Consider the following 18,605-nt stretch of genomic DNA (forward strand, 5'->3'; position numbering starts at 1 on the left):
AATAATGAGATCCTGAAAGAGAGATCAGGCTGATGTGCAAATGGAAAGAAAAAAGAGAAGTTACAGATATTCCTGGATTAACATTGTGTGTGGAACTTTTGAATCTCTCATATGAGATGCTGAAAGGCAGTGTCTTTTCTGCAGAGCATACTGTGTGACAGAGCAGACAGGACTAAGGGGCAGCTGATGCCCTGCAGATGAGCGCCAGTTCCTACATTCATGTTGCCGTTGTCCTCTCATGTAAGAAGTATGGAAATGTTCAGAGTTACATCTTACAGATCTTAATCCTGCTGCAGTCTCAGTTGCTATGACAATTCCTTCTCAGCGCTACATCAAACCTGCTTGTTCTGGTACAAGCACAGTAGTGATACTGGCAAAAGCTCATCAGACTGAGCCTCTTCTGGGGACATACTTCAGGATTTTATTTGCAGCCTTTGTGCCAGGAGGTAGCAAATCATGGGTTTGTTTGGAACAGCAGCCTGTGCTCAGTGTTGGCATTTGGGCTGGGAGAGAGGAGGGAGATCAAAGCCACAAAGCATGACAGAGTGTGAGTTGGCAGCAGCTAGTCATTTGGAGGAACAGCAATGGTCTGTGTTAGGATGACTACAGAGGTTGCCTGGAGTGGTGACTGTAGTAGATGAGAATGGGGCTCCTCCTGTGCTGTGGAAGTGCTCTCCATCTGGAGCATTGCTTTTCATCTCCTCTGTCCTCTCATAAACCACTGACTATGTTGATGCTTGTTAAAAGATGAGCCCGCTACGTGTTTCCAATTACAAAAGCCTGATGTGCCCGATTATATCCCCTCAACACTCTGGCCACATATGGTAGACCTCCTGCTCTGCCCACCTGTGCAGGATTATGTGCTAAAATCTGGAAACCTGGAGTCCGTTTCTAGATATCATGATCCTCACTCAGTTTACCTCAGAGAGCTCTGATGCCCTAATGCCAGCTAGGAGCAGAGGACTTGGTGGGTGACTGCCTGGACGCCATTTTATGAAGAAGACATGGTGCAAATCTGACCCACATGTTGACTGTGAGGCCGAACACCTAACAGAATACCATACGTGAACAACTGAGCTCTAGTAAGCAAGGATGGATTAGGTTATGCAGCAAGAAAACATAGCTCAGATACATGGAAATGTGCAAGTACATGGAAGAACCTCATGTCAGCAGTAATTTGGCATAGACTGTCGTCTGGAGTGTCAATCCCCACCACAGTCAATATATATGACTGGTATTCGAGACAGAGCAACATCTAACAACAAGAATAAATGGCACAGCAAGGATGTAAGTGTTTAGCACAGATATGTTCACCAGGGCTACTGATGATTCTGGTGATGGACCTCTCAAGAGACCTAGCAGCTTTTTATTTTACAAGGGATTTAAGACACTTCTCATTAACTGATTTAGCACATTCTGTCTTGATTGGCCTTGGGGAATTATGACCCCTCTGAAGAGAAACTTTCATGTCAAACCATGTATAGAAAGGAGCTTGTGACAGATGATTTCTAGCAGAGTTGACATGAGGCACATTAAGGAAACAGCATCCCTCCTCCCCAGTCCAGAAACATTTTCTCAATTTAAACTACAAGTAACTCATCAGTTTGTAAAGATTTTTAGCGACATCTTGATATAATACTGTCTAGAGAAAGGACAGCCAATTAGCAAAGGAAAAAAAAATCAACTCAAAATAGATGCAGACTTGAGCTCCCATGCCACCTGGCAGAGCTGCAAATCTACTGAAATCTGATTATCTACAATGCCTACTTTACCAGTGTACCATGCTCTGAAAGCTGACACGAAACATCCTCTTTGATGTAAAACATTCCCTTTTACAACTGTCCAATTCAGCAGTTTTTCCAAAGAGACCACTGGAATTCATAGGATGTCATCTTGTCATTAAGAAATTGGAAAACACAACTCCTAGAGCTCAGCCCTGTGAAAGATGAGTGTGGATGTTTGTTTTTCTTCTTGATTGCAGAGACACTAAAGTGTATGGAATTTTTCATTTTGGATAAAAATACCGAGTGCAAATGAAGTACAAAAATCAAACATAGCCAGCGCTACTGATGTTAGGGTGCCAGTACCTCTTTCATCAGATAGGGCTAGTAAATACTAACTTCATTTATTGGTTTAAATGACATCACCAGGTAGCTGGAAATTCACTGTCAGCTATATGCATAGCTCTGAAAAGAAAGCTGTAGCAATAAAGTAAAAAGAAAAACACTCATATCCATAGGAAAGCATGATAAATTAGAAGAAATGGCTTAAATTAATTGTAAAGCAAATTGTAGTTTGCTTGTTTCTTTTTTTTATTCTTACTGCTGAAAAAGGCAAGCTGAAATATGTACATAAACCGTCATCTTTTGATGGGTATCTGGAGCGAGCAGTTATGTTTAACAAAGTTTGATTTGCATTTATGCTGTAAGCTACTACAATTTGCTGCCTGTTTACTTTTTCTATGATGGCAGCAAATCAAAGCTTTACAGAACAGAGGTCTTACTTGTTCCCTATAAATACCAGTTGTCGCCAAAAGAAAGAACCAGTAAAACTTGGAAAGGATGAACAAAGAGATCATTCCTTTGTTGCATTTTAAAAAAAAAAAAAAAGCAAGAAAGATAATCAAGATGATTATATACAAATAAAATCGAATGCTATGCTTTCTTGCAACAAACAAAAACAAAAACAAAAAAAGTCTGGTAGTAAAAAGTACAGGCTCATGTTTTTCTGTTGTCCTTGTTTTCTTTCTTTTATAATTACAGGTGTTTGCTTGTGAGTTTTGTCAGAGAACAAATACATGCTCTGTGGGCCAGAGCTGACTTGCATGTTCAGAATAGGCAATCTACTATATTTGAAGGTACTTTTTGGCACTTGGAGTTGAGAGATAAACTTGCTGATGTCAGAGATTACGAACGAGTATAGAACTGTCTTCCTAACTAACGACTGCATGAAACACTTGTTTCTGAGAAACTGAGAAGACACACAATTTCTCTGTACAGCTATACTCATAGCATTCATAAAACATAGCAGCTACATTCTTCCTTGCAAAACATAACTCCTAGTATCAAAGGCTGCTGTGATTCTTTATTGTGTACATAACCAAATTCGTTCCAGAAGCATTAGAAAGTTGTATCTGTCTCTTCAGGATTTTTATATGCAAAAGCCTGATCTGGTCAGCATATGACCACTGCCCCAACAGTTGAGTCATACTGAGGTATATGCTTTGGCAATTCAGCTGAACTCAATCATGGGCTAAAAGATAACTGACTAAAGAGTCATTGTAAATCAAGGCCTAAGAAGGCAATTTTGCAGTGATTTGTGCTAGAATTTTCATGGTGGCTTGAGATGCCCTTTGCACAGCCCTATATATAGGGAGGGGTGTGCAATACATGTGCCTGTATACATAGAGACAGAAAACAGAGCTGTTAAGCGTTATGATCAATATCGTTTCTGAAGAAGAGAAGGCTGATGTGGCTGTTCTCTCTGCCTGCCATCAACCAGCCCACCTGTCTGAGCCTTCAGCTGGCTTCAGTCAGCTTGGACAAACAGGGAGAGCTGTTGGGTTCCAGTTCAGTTTGGTAAGATGGGTTTCAAAGAGGAAAGACACAAATCCAGGCATCTTTTCTATTGGAATTTACACAAAAGTGTTCAGCTCTTAACCTTTCCCACAAGCAGCGCTTGCTGGTTATCAGAGCTGCGTGCAGGTGAGTGAAACAGGCAGTGCCCATGGCTGAGGCTGTGATGGGAGGTTTGCTGTTGCTATTTCTTATTGAACATCTACTTCCTAAAACTGAAAGTGGCATCCCTCAGGTGTATGATGTTCTTTTGTCATTCAACTACTTCATGCTATCTTGTGTGTTAGTGTGCATCACACCTGTGAGTGATGGCTATTTCCTTTCTGGACGTTGATCTTTTCTTACCAGCTATAGATTGGGTCTTCCAGACACACAGTTTCGCTTATGACTTTCAAACTCCAACTCTGCATACAATTTTTTTTTGTATGTTCAAAGTAGAGGGAGCCCTACTGTCATCTGGAAACGTTTCTGTATTTAAGTAATATTTGATGAGTATATTGGCATGATCATCCCATTCTGTCATCAGGAAATTCCCTGCCTTGAACAAAATACTTGTGAACAAGTTGTCTCTTTTTAGCAAATGATCTGATTCTTCCCCTGAGTTTTAGCTCTGCAGTTTCTAGGTATTAAGTAGGACTCCTTTCCAACAAACACTGTCAGACTACACTCTTATTTTCACCACCTCCCCTTTACTGCCAGCAGCAAACAAATACAAAATGCAAGCACAGATCCTTCCCCATGCGTAAGAGCAGAAGCAGCAGGTGGAGAAGGATAGGGGAGCAGAGGATACAATGGGGCAGTGGTGGCCACAGCAATGACTTCAGCCTGCCACAGCTGCCTGACCCTTCGCAAGTATTTTCTCTTTGGGTGGATACTGACAAAAGAGAGATTTGAAGAAAGACAATGAGATAGTTTTGCAGATGTTTACACGGAGCTGCTCTTATATGTGAGAAGCAGCATGGCAGAAAGCACAAAGGTGCTTGTGTGACAGCATTAACAACTGGGTGACAAAGCTGGCACTGCTCATAGCAGCATGGAGCCCGTAGCTCATAGCATGGTGGTTATCTGAGATGATGGCCAGTCAAACTCTGCAGTATTTGAATGAGAAGGTGTACATCAGCTCTGCCACATTTCACTTCAACAGTTCATTCTCTCTGCTGACACTCTTAGTCTAAATGCCCCCGCCGTGTCATGAGCTTACCATTTCTCAGTAAACACCATCTTCTTGCCCCTGCTTTCCTTGAAATGAAATGCAAAACTTCACTGCAGACACCAATAACCTGTTTCAGGGGCTTCCAAATTTCTTTACACAATCCTGTCTAGCAGTAACAATTTACATTTTGCCCTTGGACTCCATTTTTCCTTGTGCATCCCAGCATCTGAATCCCAAAATTTAAGCACCAGCTTAAAGTGGAAATAATTTGGCTTTCAGAGTCATCCATGATATTCCCTAGTGGGCCAGACTGCAATTGTTAACAAAATAACAAACAAAACAAACAGAAAATGGAGACAATGAAGATATTTGTGCACAAGTACTGTATATGGACAGATATGCAACAACACTGTGTTTTGTGGCTGGAAGCCAGATTTCCAAATTACATTTAGTTACAGTGCTGACTGTGGGAGATGCTTCGGGTATATCAGATATGTTGGTGCCAGATATATGTTTTTCCATAAAGTGTGTTCTTTGAACACCAAAATGGTCTCTTTCAGATCAGCAGTGCTCTTTGAACTTGCTAAACTGCAGCAAAGACAAATGGGAATGCAATTTATTCCCTGCAACCAATGTCTTTGTAGCAGTTTGCTCTCTCAGCAGGAGATTACTATAAAGATTTATTCCTTAATATCCCCATTTTGCCTCTCAGCAGTAGAAAAATTGAAGGCAAAACTTCTAATGTTTCAAGACAGTGATTACTGTGCATTATTTCAATAGTATATCAGTGCTGACCTTCATCCTTTACACAAAAAGCATCATATTGGTCATTCACAAAGGGATCGGTTTCAATTTTAACATCAATGGCTTTCACGCTCTGTTGTTTGCTGCCCGTCTTTCTGCATATTATTGTCCTAAAATAAAGAAGAAGAAGAAAAAAATAATCAGAAATCTTCTGGAGTTGTACATGCAGGTGAAGTTTGGAGATCTTCTAGCACAGTAATCAGGCTTTAGCTTTAGCCTTAGATTAGTTGTTTAAGAGTTGGCACGTAAGGCATTAGTATGGGAAGAACTATGAAAAAAGCCAAGGGAGAATTAGAAGTAATTTAAAAAAAAATGCTTGCTGTAGATTAGTCCAAGGCGTAGGAAGCAATAGGGGTTGTTTATTGTATATTCAGCAACGCTTCTAAATATCAGACCAAGTCCTGGTGTATTTAGGTCTGTATTCTGTGCTCATATTTCATTGATACAAACTCTCACCAGTGATACCTGGATAAAAAATGAGTAGAAGACTCAAACCTTGGTCTGAAAGATTATAAATCACTAGTAATAAACTTATGCTTGCTGCATAAGTTCCAGGTTATTTTATCCTGTTTGCTATTTTAATCTGCTACACTGCTGTAACTGAAAGCATTTTTACCTGTTTCACTTTCTCCATTTTGAAAACAGAAATAGCAATATTTATTCCCACACTGAGCTGTAGCACCCAGTTCTGTTGGACTAGGGATGGTGTAGATGCATAGTCAAGAGACGTTGTTGTAAACACAAACAGTAACAGGCAGGAACTGACAAGACAGGAATGTTGCATTCGTAGCCTCTCTCTAATTTCAAATCACATTCCTCTTATAGCTTAAACTCTCTTAAATTGTTATTAAATTGCAGCCTCAGAAAACTCATCTTGAGTTCTTGGGTTTGTTGGTTCATTGGTTGGTTGGTTAGTTGGTTTAACAGTTTTTCCACATCGTTGTTTAAACTCCATTTCTTCTGGTTTGGTAGTCAGCAGTACCTAATCCATCCTGTTGCCTTTTTATGGGCTTCAGCAAAGGTCAAAAAATTGTATTTAGTTCTACAAGCCTGTAGACACTCAACATAAAGGAAGAGATTATTAATTATCTCTCCTTTCAGCTGTGTTGGCTGCTTAAAACTTACTAATAAAAGACAGTTTGTTAGAGAAGACACTGCTTTTATTGTTACATTGAAGGTTAGAAAGGCTGGGAAAGCAAATTCAGCCCCAATTTTTGCAGCTGGATATTAATGGTGTGGGTTTTATATTTTACAGACAGCAGGTCTGTAGAAGCGTTGCATGGTCAGCTCCTCTGGTGAAAGCAAGACAAAAATGCTTTCCGCAGAGTAATCTTTCCAGTGGAGGAAATCTATCATTTCGTATTGCGCAATGGTTGAGCTAGTTTTGCCAGCAGTCCCACACTCATTTTGGATAATAAAATAAATGTTGACTAACTGCCCGTTCACTGAATGTGGAAAAGCTGTAGTGGAAAGCCAGTATTTGATCCTATACTTAAATACTGCATAACAATTGATTTACACAAGTAGACTGAATTATGATTGTGCAGACCATCTTAATTCTGGCATATGTTGGCTCTTCAGCAGTTAATCATGCAACTTTAATGTGCTTTAATTTAAACAAACAAAAGCAACATGAAAAAAGCCATATGGTACTGGTCACGCATATGTACCAGAATGGCTCCTACCACACTTCTGCTCTGAAAAATGACATGATGTAATCCCCTACTAAAAGCCGCTCTGTAATTTCAAAGCAAAAATGTTTCTTCTGTAAAGAAAGCACCTCCCAACTTTTTCTGGGTCATCTGAAGACTATATTGTCCACAGGAGTTTAAAATCAAGTTATCTTAGAATTTAATGCCATCTTTTAAGGTCTAAGTCCTTCAAGATTGCAATCAGGCACCTGGACATACTCATTTGTCAAAGTGGGTTTAGATGACTAGGATAATCAGCCTGTTAATTAGCAAATTTTTGTACGTGTTCACATGTTCATCCAGTAGGTCTTTCAAGACCTAAGTGAATGAAACTGTGACTTAGCAAACTTAATATTTCCAATGGCAACTTACTCTCCTGTCTTTTGACCTCGTTTATGCCTTGCAACCCTGAGTAGACAGATACTGAAATATCTTTAAAAATCAGGATATTTTGCTTGTAATGGTGTATTTAAGAGTTCAGCCCTTTTAAACAACAGCAACAAAAACCAGCTGTTTTTATGTTACCTGGGCAACCCTGTCTTTAAAATCGGGCCACATATCTTTGTACATTCAAGCAAGGAATAAAATTTCTGGTATTTAGAAGCTAATTTTAAAAATCTTGAACATTCTGATTTTGATTTTCAATCTCTAGCTGTAATATTTTGCTTCTGCCCAAAACACTGTAATTTCCATGTCATTTCTTCAGCAGACTAAAAAGTTTTCTGTGAGTGACACATCCTTAGTACATTCATATCATCTCAAAACCAGGATATTTGATTCACATTTAAGACTGTGTATTCAAAGAGCATGATTTTATTCTTTTTTTATAAGTATTGCACAACAAATTACAAGTTTGTAGGCGATAAAAATAGAGCGTAATGAGTAGCTAATTAATTTTAAGACATTTCTTAGGTATCCAGTTAGATAAAACACATAAAGGTGTTTCTTAAACATCGTATCAACATCACATATTAAAAAAAGACTTCAAATGACATTAAGTTCTTCTAATGTAGTTCCCACTATGTTTTTGTCTCTATGTGAAGCTTTAAAATTGCTCTTCCTGTCTGTTGCTTTTTTTTTTCCCTACAACAGAGCAGATCTTTGCTAATCCTCCGCTTAGAAATTTAATTTGGATTTTGTCGTATTAAAATTGATCTGATTGAAACAAAACATTCTAATGTAATTATTCCAAGAGGAAAGAAAACATGCCCTGTAGACATGGGAAAAAAATAAAAGAAGAAAACAAAATCTATTTAATGTCTTCTATTCTTCCTTCTCTGTCAGTAGTTTCCTACCAAAGTTCAATCCTGCAGGCTTTGAACATCTTCCATAAGCTGTTATTACCACTGCTAAAAGGAGCTTCAGTAGTGCTCAGCCTTTCTCAGCAGCAGCTCTAATGATTAGACCTGCAATGCCTTTGGCACTGAAATTGTGTCTTTGCAGTCAGTAGGACTGCAGGCACGTCTAAAAATATGCAATAATATCTTTTTTTTCTCAGAGTTCTTGAGAGTGGGTATGTTTCTCTAAATCTGTAGAATGTTTGGTTTTCATCTATAATTATAGACGAAAGATGTAGGTACACTTTTGTCTCGTATTTCACTGGTAGGTTTTGATGCTTTTAGCTTTGTCGATTGCATTCACTTGACTGGAAAATGGCAAGCATATTCTCAGTTCAGGATTCAACATAAGCTGACATTTGTTTAGCAGCAGCATTGCTATACTGGAATAAGCAACCAATACATATATATTATTCCTGTTTACAGCTGTCTCATAATTCCAGCAGCCTGGTGAGAGGTTGTGGAAATGCAGAGCTTAGCTGATTCTTTATTATTCTGAATTGTTGCAGTGGAGCATCATGCATCATTGTTGAGAGAATCCCACAAAGTTTATATTTTTTTGTAGGAAGACATCCAAACACCCAACCATTTAGAAGAATGTAGCCATGTAGGGAATTTTAATTCTATTTATTGCTACTTTCATGGAGTAATTGAACATCAACTTCTACAGAATTGCTCATTCCTCACCTTTCTTGGATATGTTATAACCTGCTTCTTATAGCAGTGTAATGCATGATTTTGTACCTTGTATTAAAATAAAACAGATGTGCTTTTATTTTTTCTTCTGTGGAAATCTCTTATGAAAGTAGCATTTCAGACATGCTTGGAAGAAACTTACTGAGTTTCAGAATGCAAATCATCCATAATAATCCTCTATATTAGATATATATCTATTTGAAATACTTGTGTATCTCCAAAAATTATTATTGCACTGCCATGGACTCTGAAAAACTCTCACAGTGGCAGCAAAAAATCAGTCACACGTGTGTGATGTAAGTATCATATATTGTCAGAAAGATAAAAATCCTGATACAGTACTAGCATCTTATTTTTTTCATGGCTGTGGTGTTCTCAAAAGGTTTCCTGGATTGGTGCTCTTTTATAATCTTAAAAAAATTGAAAGAAATTGTTTTTCCTTACACAAGTTTATAAGAAATCATTCCTTACACAAGTTTATAAGAAATCATTCCTAAGCTTTTATTTTTACCTTATCTTGCAAGTTGAAATGGGGACTGAAAGTCAAGACTGCTTTGAAGACTGAAAGAGCTCCATGTTCTACAGTTATAAGCAATTGTGGTCACCATCCTCATATAGAGGCATTGAAATTTTACTTCAGCAACATCCATCAAATGAGAGTTTACTTGAAGGACATCCTTGGAAAAATGATTTTAGCAGTGTTGACAACAGCCTCTGCTCTGTGACGGAAGGCAGAAGGGCACCTGATGGTGTTTCCTTTTGGTTTCTTGACAAGTTGAGCCAAAAGCTAGTGAGGATTTCCTCAGTCCACTGCCACTTATCCCAGAACAACAGTCTGGTTCATGGCACTTCTTTCTCCCTCCCTGCATTATTCCTAGTTCCTCTATTCAAGGAAGGAAATAGCAGAAGAGGCTGGCTTGAATAGTATTTATTCCACTATATTACATGATATGCTATTGTCTAAGAAATATAGAATAAAAAAATAGTATTTTATATAAATAACGAACTATTGCTATACTAGAATCCACTGGTACTTCCGCTTTCTAATATTATTGCACATCAGTTTTGTAATACTTGAAAAATTTTCAGTAAACCTAAGTTTATATATGTGGAGTTAATGGCTGAGCTTGTATGACTTAGCTTGATCAATTCCAGCATCACTGAAAAAAAAACAGTAGGTGAAACCAGGGTGTTTTATAGTCATAATTCTATCTGCCAATTGATTGTAAGTTGTCTTGTCAATAAATTAGCTGGGTTGAGTCAGGAGGATCTTACAACATTTATTCATGGAAGTGTGAGCTTGAATATGAATATATTCTACTCAGTAGCCATCATCAGCAATGTGGAAGCAGAGGCACTGTGAAAATCTGGTTCATAACATAATGTAACTATAACAAGACTTTCCCTAATTAGAAAGTTTAAAACTTCATCACTATCCTTAGTCAAGATAAATCGTTAACATCCTGCACTAATTTTTTTCATGGGTCAGTTTTACCACTTGTGTTTCATTAGCTAGGTGAGAGAAAAAAAATCAGTAGTCTGGAAGCCAAACTAGAGGACTTTTATTCTTAGTCTTTTCCTTCTGTAGTTTGGGAAACTGCAAATTATAAAGCTGGCTCTGATGAGGAATAAAATATAAATGACATGCTCATGATTACTGAAGGGAAGAAAATTTCCATGAAAAGTCATGAAGGGGAGCACAGGTGGGCTTTGGAAAGTCCATTGACTGGGAACTATAGAGGCTAATTTTGGCTGGATGTGACCCAAAGAAAGCAGCTGCTAAGTGTGACATGAAGACATTCCAACAGCAATACTGCCACTGGAAATGTCAAAAGGAGGTCTTACTGAGGCAGAACCAATATCCTTTACATTCTTAAAAATATATCCCAAAATGCACTCTTTTGTGCTTAAAATTGTATGTATGACGACTGAAATAGTAAGGCCTCTGTTCATTAAATAAATATGGCCCATTCATGCAGATTTTTCATACTGTAGCCTAGTATGAAAGATTTTATATAGCCATTTTACTATAATATCACTATGTACATATAATTTGAGCATTTTCAGTGTACAGAGAGGAGATCTGGATTGCTTTCTGTCCGGGACTAGTTAGTTGGGTGCTCAAAGACATAGCAAGTATCACCAGGTAGTTGGTTTTACCCAGTTCAATTGTATGAACTCCATGAACAAATCATTCCACAGTGTTCATAACAAATGATATTTATTAGTTACCAAAAGGTTTTAAAATGTTTGCTAAATGCCGTTAATTTACAAAGAAGATCAATGCTCAGAAAAAAACGATTTCAGATGGGATTGAACACTGGAGAGACTGTGGGGGGAAAAAAAATATGTGAAGGCTAAGTTCTTCTGAAGAAATGAATATCAACCCCATTGGACCTAGCTGGCAATTTAAAATCTTGGTGTTAGTCACTCTTGTAGATTTGCTGAGAGTAAGTATATCTCCGAGTCTGAACTCATCCCTTCTGAGCTTGGATGTCAAGAATCACATTGCAATATTGCATGTGTTGTCTCATTCAAGCCTTTCAGTACTGCCCTGCAATTTCTGGAAGAGATACTGAATGTCTCTCAGGAGGAGTGCATTTCTCGTTGTCACAGATGTGTTGTTTGACAGACTCAGTGCCATCCTCTGTTCTGTGAAGACATCCAGCACTTTCTCCTGCTCTCCCTTTTCCAATTGAACTGATAGTGTCAGGCAGAAATTCCTTCTAGGCTTCATGCTATACTGTTGCATTTCATCTCATCCCTATTACTCCATCTCTGAAGCCAGGCTTACCTTCCTGTTCAACATTATGACTTTCGCTTGTCCTAACAATGAGCTCTAACCTTGTGTCATTAACTAAGACAGAGGCGTATTCTAGCAGAGTATGACATCAACTGAGGACTGTGGGATTAGTCTGTGGCATGAAAGCATTTCAGAGTGCAAGACCCCTTAGCCTCGAAACCAGACTTAGCATTTTTAATTGGACCATATCCTGTCACCTATGTCTGGATTATCTCTTGAAGGGAGTTAATTGGCCCATGTCATACAGACATGTAGGAGGACATCCACATGCATTTTCACCAGGCAGTAGAGCACAGCCTTGAAATAAAACAGGGAGCTTGGCAAATTGACATATCATTAGGACTGCTCCTCTGCAAATAAGCAAGTGGACCTGTTACATTATATACACCTGGACAGATTTCATAGGGCCAACAAGTCCAAGGGTCTACATACATGGATAAGAGGACTTGCAAGAGCTAGAGATTTACTCTTATTTCATTCTTTGGATATTGCTTTTTAATTTCCCAGGAAATATACTGTTATTACCCTACTGCCAGGTGCTGGGCAAGTCCCACATTGTAGGCAGAAAAGGGAGTAGACAGCCTTGTGAAATGCTAATTTTGAATCTTGTTATTATATTTCCCACTGGTGTTATCTGCACCAAGGGCTCTGTTGTGTTAGACACTGTAGAAGCGTTCAAGAGGAGACAGTGCAAAACCCGAAGAGCTAACAAAGGAAGGAAAAACAGAGATGAAGTAATTTTCCTAGCAGTAAACATCTGGTCTGTGGTCAGCCAAGAAAAGAACCTCAGTCTTCTGACTCCCACTGCAAGGCTTATTCTAGCTGGCTGTGTTTGCTCACTCCAGAGTTATCTATCCCCTCTGAGATAAATCCTCCAGGGACTGAGTAGGAACCAGCCTAGGGCAATTTCATTCAAAGAAACAGGTTGAGAGCCCTGCAGGACAGCTATTATAGAACAGAGAGTCTATGCAGAGCTTTCAAGCTGTAGCTTATAGATGGGCTACATGGCTTCATTCTTTTATAGAAAAATCAGGAGCTACAGAGGGAATAGGACAGCCTCAGCTTCTCAGGCCTGTAAAAGTGCTGGAAAAGAGTAAATGTGCTATGAATATCTCAATATGAGTTGCTGACAATGTTTACAGTTGCATCAATGGCTGCTTTATAATATTCTGTGCACAATTAGTAGGGCTGATCATAAGAAAAACTGAGTCACTTTTATTTTTCAAATTAAAAAAAAAAAAACAGAAATGAACATTTGAGAGAACACGCTGCCCGGTGCTGCAGGACTTGACACAGAGTTTTCCTGTACGATGTTAGAATTTAGAAGATAGAAGTAAGAGAGTAAGTTGAAAGTAAATTTCAAAGAACTCTACAACCTTTTTTTTTGTATATATTCTGGCAGATCACTTGCTGGTTTTACTGACTCACTCATCCGACATGCAAATAAGTCATAAGAGTGTCATTTTAGTATAAATAGCTATTAGGACTCATTCTAATCTGACAAATGAGACCTGCCTAAACAGCATTTCATTTCCTGCACTCTAACAATGTGTAATTCTTCACAAGTTACACATTTTAAGGCTGACTTGTAAATGACTTACTTCTGGGCTGCTGGAAGAGCTTACCACTTGCCCTCTGGACCCTATCTATTCATCAGTGGATCTTGTCTAAAAGTTTCCATGTCCCTGGACCTTCCAGCAATCTGCCTGTGTGAACAGCCCCAAGCTCTGAACTGGGCTGTTCTGAACAATTGAAAGTGGAAGACAAAAACATAACCTTGTGCCTGTGGAAGATGTCCTGTCCCAAGCTTTTCAAACCACAACACCAATGAGTTTATTGTGCCTTTGTATTTACTGGCAGAGAACAATTTATTAAAGCAATTTCCATCACAAGTCAGTTAAGGCAAACTGTACTTGTCAAAACCTGCTGCTAACTCAGGCTAACTCAGACTGCAGGGAAGAAAATGGGTTGGAGAACTCCAGTGAGCATCTCCACTGGCAGACTGATATCCTCTTCCACTGGCATCACCCTTTGCAGAATGATGTCTTTAACACCCTAACTAGAAGATTTTTACTTCTTATTAAAATCAAATAAACAAACAATAACAAAGTGTCCTTCTCCATCTTTCCTGTAGTCCCCTTTAGGTACTGGAAGGCCACTGTAACGTCTCTCCACTGTAAGGGAAAACATCCTCAACTGTCCCAGCCTGTCTTGACAGGAGAGGCACTCCAGCCCTCTGAGTATCCTCGTGTCTCTTCTGTGGACCTGCTCCAACAACTTCATGTCCTTCTTGTGCTGGGAGACCCAGAGCTGAATACAGCACTGCTGGTGGGGTCTCATGAGAGCTGGGTAAAGGGGGACAATCACCTTCCTCGCCCTGCTAGAGACAAGCACTTCTGCCAGGACTGTTGAGGAGGAAAAAGCCACTACAGTGGATCAGTAAGAAGTAGGTTGGAGTGAGTTGGGATTCCATAACTTCACTGGAACCAAAAATAGGACTTTGCTTTATATCTTTGAAATCTTTGCATACTTACATTTAGATCCATATTATCATAGAATCATAAAATGGTTTGAATTGTAAGGAACCTTGAAGATCTAGTTGCAACCCCCTTCCATGGGCAGAGACACCTCCCATGAGACCCGGTTGCCTAAAGCCCCATCCATCTTGTCCTCAAATGCCTCCAGGGATGGGGCATTCACAACTTCTCTGTGCAGCCTGTGCCAGTGCCTCACCATCCTCTGTGTAAATAGTTTCTCCCTAACATCTGAATCTCCCTTCCTTTAGTTTAAAACCATTCCTCCTTGTCCTATCACTATCTACCCTTGTAAAAAGTTGATTTCCCTCTTATTTCTAATCTCCCTTTAAAAAATGGAAGGCTGTAATGAGGTCTACCTGGAGCCTTCTTTGCCTTCTTTTCTCCAGATTGAGCAAACCCAGCTCCCTCCATAGCAGAGGCACTCCAGCCTTCTGATCATCCTCTTGGCCCTCCTCTGGACCCGCTACAACAGCTCCATGTACTTTTTGTGCGGGAGCACTGAACATAGTGCTGCAGGTGGGGTCTCACAAGAGGAGAGATATTTTAAAAAACAAATGATAACATATGTACATCATCAGAAAATAGTCACTACAAGAGGGCCAGGTTTTTTACAACAAATTCAACTCTTTGTCCATAAAAGAGGTAAAGCCCTGAGAGCAGGCAGTATAAACATACTGACAATGACTCAGAAATGTGCCTCAGACATTAAAGGAGAAACTTCCACAGGCTTACAGGCCCTGATTTGGCTGTAAAAATGATAATAAGAACACAGCAGCGAAGAATGATGGGTATATTTATTAGGAGTAAGATTGTAATTATTCACCAAGATAAAAAGAACAACCAACAGGTATGAACTGGCTGTCACTGACTTATGCAAAACCTGGAAAACTCACCAAGAGGTGAAAATAGCCTTACATGCTCATGTGCTGTTTTTAGTCTGTGTCGTGGAAGAAGGACTGAAGCATGTCAGAAAATCTGCAGCTCCACGGTGCCTTCACTCATATTATTTGTTTGTGCTTGCTTCTGTTGCCATCATCTAATCCATTTTTCCTCAGATGAAAGATGGGGATATTTTCCGGGCATCAAAAAAAAGCATAATAATAATAAACTGCATTCTTCCTGAAATTAGGAACTTCTTTTATCATGTTCCCTCTTATTCATCTCCTTTCTGATGCACATGGTCCAAGAGCATATGGGAGAATACCGGACTAAAGCTTTGGGATCTGCAACGGATTCCAGTCAGTTTCTGGGTGGGATCCAAGGCATTAGTTCCGATTTGTAAAGACCTAAATGGTTTTGGGCTAGTAAATGTGGGTGGTGACTTCTCTCTCTGGGGCACGCTGTCACAGCTGAAGATGTGAAGCTCCATCAAGATAAATGACACAAGATGTACCCAGTGAGGAGTTCCGTGTTTTGGAAATAATTTTGTCTACTTCTGTAATCATCTTGGTCTGCAGTGAAGCCAGTTTTGCCCTCTCCTTGTTAAATCGTTTGAGGAGAGTGTGGATTGAATGTTTATATTCACAGTTTATCTTTTATGGTATTTTTCATTTATTAAATAATTAAATTTATTAAATAATTAAATAAATGCCCAAAGTACTGAATAGGTACCTGTAGAAATATTTTTAAACACAAATGACTGACTGAGTAAAAATATGTTGAGTCTCTTCTCAATAGCTTTTCCATGCCTTTAATCATTCTTAAGCTTTTTTTGAGCCTGTTTTAGGATGTAGTGACAGCAACTCCAAGGGAGTTATGCCGAATCCTCCTGTTACACTGACCTATACATGTGTGTATAAATATATATACTTGTATGCATTTTTCATGATAAGCAGCCCATTCCACAAACACTCTAGAAACTTGTCTTTTTTTTTTATTGTTTTTTTGTTTTTTGTTTTTTAAATCACAGCTGCAATCTGACAGTGGTTTTCTTTGTTCCATCCAGTGATTTCCTCATATCTTTCCTGGTGTGTGAAATATTTTCAGGTAGGCTGCACGCTAACTCCTGAGTATACTGTCATTGAACTCCATTTGTCATCATTTATTCATTAATCTAAATCTCCCTGAAAAATGTTCATATTGTGCACGGACTTCCTCAACTTGAATAGCTTTGTCTCATTTGCATACTTCACACTCCACTGCCCGTTTCCTCCTCCAGAGCTGTCTTAACTAGCAGTGAAACTAGTATAGTCTTTTCAGACATTACACTTTTCCTGAGAGTGATAAGAACTCACTTCAGTGAAGCAAGTTCTGGTGCTTTCCCAGCCATGGGTAAAATAGTCCCAGAGGAGAGAATATAGAATTTCAGCTTACAGGAGCTCTGAAAAACTACTCTCTGGTGAGGACCTACAGTAATCTCCAGACATGGTGACGGCACAGCAACAGCATGCTCATGTGCACCTGTAATGTCCTTTCTGATGAATAGTTTACAGAATTTACTGAAGGAATGGAGTATGGGAAAATGGAAGAGATAAAAACTCTCCTTCCTCTCCATTAGTATGATACCTAAGTAGCCACTCACCACCAGAACATAACCTAGTTAGCGTAATCCTTGATTGTGACTTTCCGTCTTTTCTAAAGATGAGAAAGAAATAAGAAGATGAACTGAAATAGAGGAAGAAAATATCAAGGATTTCATAAGTACACTAGGTGGTACAAGCCCATTAGTACTGCCAAGTACTTCTGTAAGCATGACTCCGAAGGATTTGGAAGAGGACAAAGACGTGGGTTTGGAGAGTTGTACAGCAAGCTCCTTTTAGCAAGAAAGGCACAGTAGAAAACAACCCATCTGACACTTGTTGATGAATTAACAGGCTGCCCAGGGTGGTGGTGGAGTTACCTTTTCAAGATCCATGTGGATGTGGCACTGACAGACATGGTTTTGGGGCATGGTGGTGATGGGTTAATAGTTGGACTTGATGATCTTAGTGGTCTTTTCCAACCTTAATAATTCTATGATTTTATGATTCTGTGTGCATCATCACCATAATGTGATGTGTACAATACTATCACTGTATCCAATTTTCATATTGAAGATATTCAGGGATAGGTCCACAACTGATCTACTCATAGTTGTAGCTCCAGTGCCTACATTAAAGAACTGAGGAATTCTCAGTGGTACTGATTATGGTGGTACTCCCACCCTTCAGCACTCTTTACTTCCATAACAGAGAGGTGATATGAAAGGACTTGTACAACAACTTTGCCTTGCACTTGTTAGATGGACACAGATTTTCTGGCTCTTCAGCCTACACGACACATCAGCAACTGGGTTATGAAGAAAAATTTTTAGGGTTTAGATCACTGTCTTATATTGAGAGATTTCTTGATTTTTTAAATGTCTAGAGGTACATAAAGATAAATCTTCAAAAAAAAATTTTTTTTTTCACCTGGAAAATAAAGGATCTCCTGAACAAGTTGCTTTTGCTTGAAGTTATTTAAATATAACTTTTCAATAGAAGCTATTTTCTGTCCTTTGGAAGCTCCATTTTACCACTGAAAATACACGAACACCAATGCATGCTTAAGGTAACTGATAACTCTCACAAAATCCAATAATGTGCTAACGTTTGGGAACCTGGAAATAGTGTATTGATAAAACAAAACATTATCACCATTGAACATTGACAGGATATTAGATATTACTCTCTAACTCATGAGAACTTTGTAAAGTACATCAAGGGAATGAATGCACACATTACACTAAGGTTGTGGCTGATAAGCGTACTGAAGGAAAGATTCAACAGAGAAGACAGGGCACTTCATTCTTCTCTTGCTCTCACTTGCAATTCCTGTATGGTCTTAGCTTCAGTGACATATGACCTTTCTATCAATCTTAAAATCCTCTCTGTCTGTTGTACTGAATTATCTGTGATTTATTCTCTTTGTCTATCAAATATGAAGCTTCTTCATCTGGGGCATGCTGAGAAGACCTTCATTTTGGAAGAGATGGGGAAGTTAGTTAGTATGTTCTTGGCACAGCACAGCACTGTAGGGTAACAGAAATGAG

The 18,605-nt window shown here is 39.0% G+C and overlaps 1 protein-coding gene across 1 annotated transcript in view; it reads right to left on the reverse strand.

The window, feature by feature from the left end:
• Positions 1-18,605, reverse strand: part of SUSD5 (sushi domain containing 5) — a 51,291-nt gene that overhangs the window by 22,954 nt on the left and 9,732 nt on the right. Inside the window, exon 3 of the mRNA XM_021388857.1 lies at positions 5,524-5,642. Coding sequence (XP_021244532.1) covers positions 5,524-5,642 — 119 coding nt within the window. The remainder of the gene's footprint in view (positions 1-5,523; positions 5,643-18,605) is intronic.

This window comes from Numida meleagris, chromosome 2 (assembly GCF_002078875.1).
Source record: "Numida meleagris isolate 19003 breed g44 Domestic line chromosome 2, NumMel1.0, whole genome shotgun sequence".
In the NCBI taxonomy this organism is placed as follows: Eukaryota; Metazoa; Chordata; class Aves; order Galliformes; family Numididae; genus Numida; species Numida meleagris.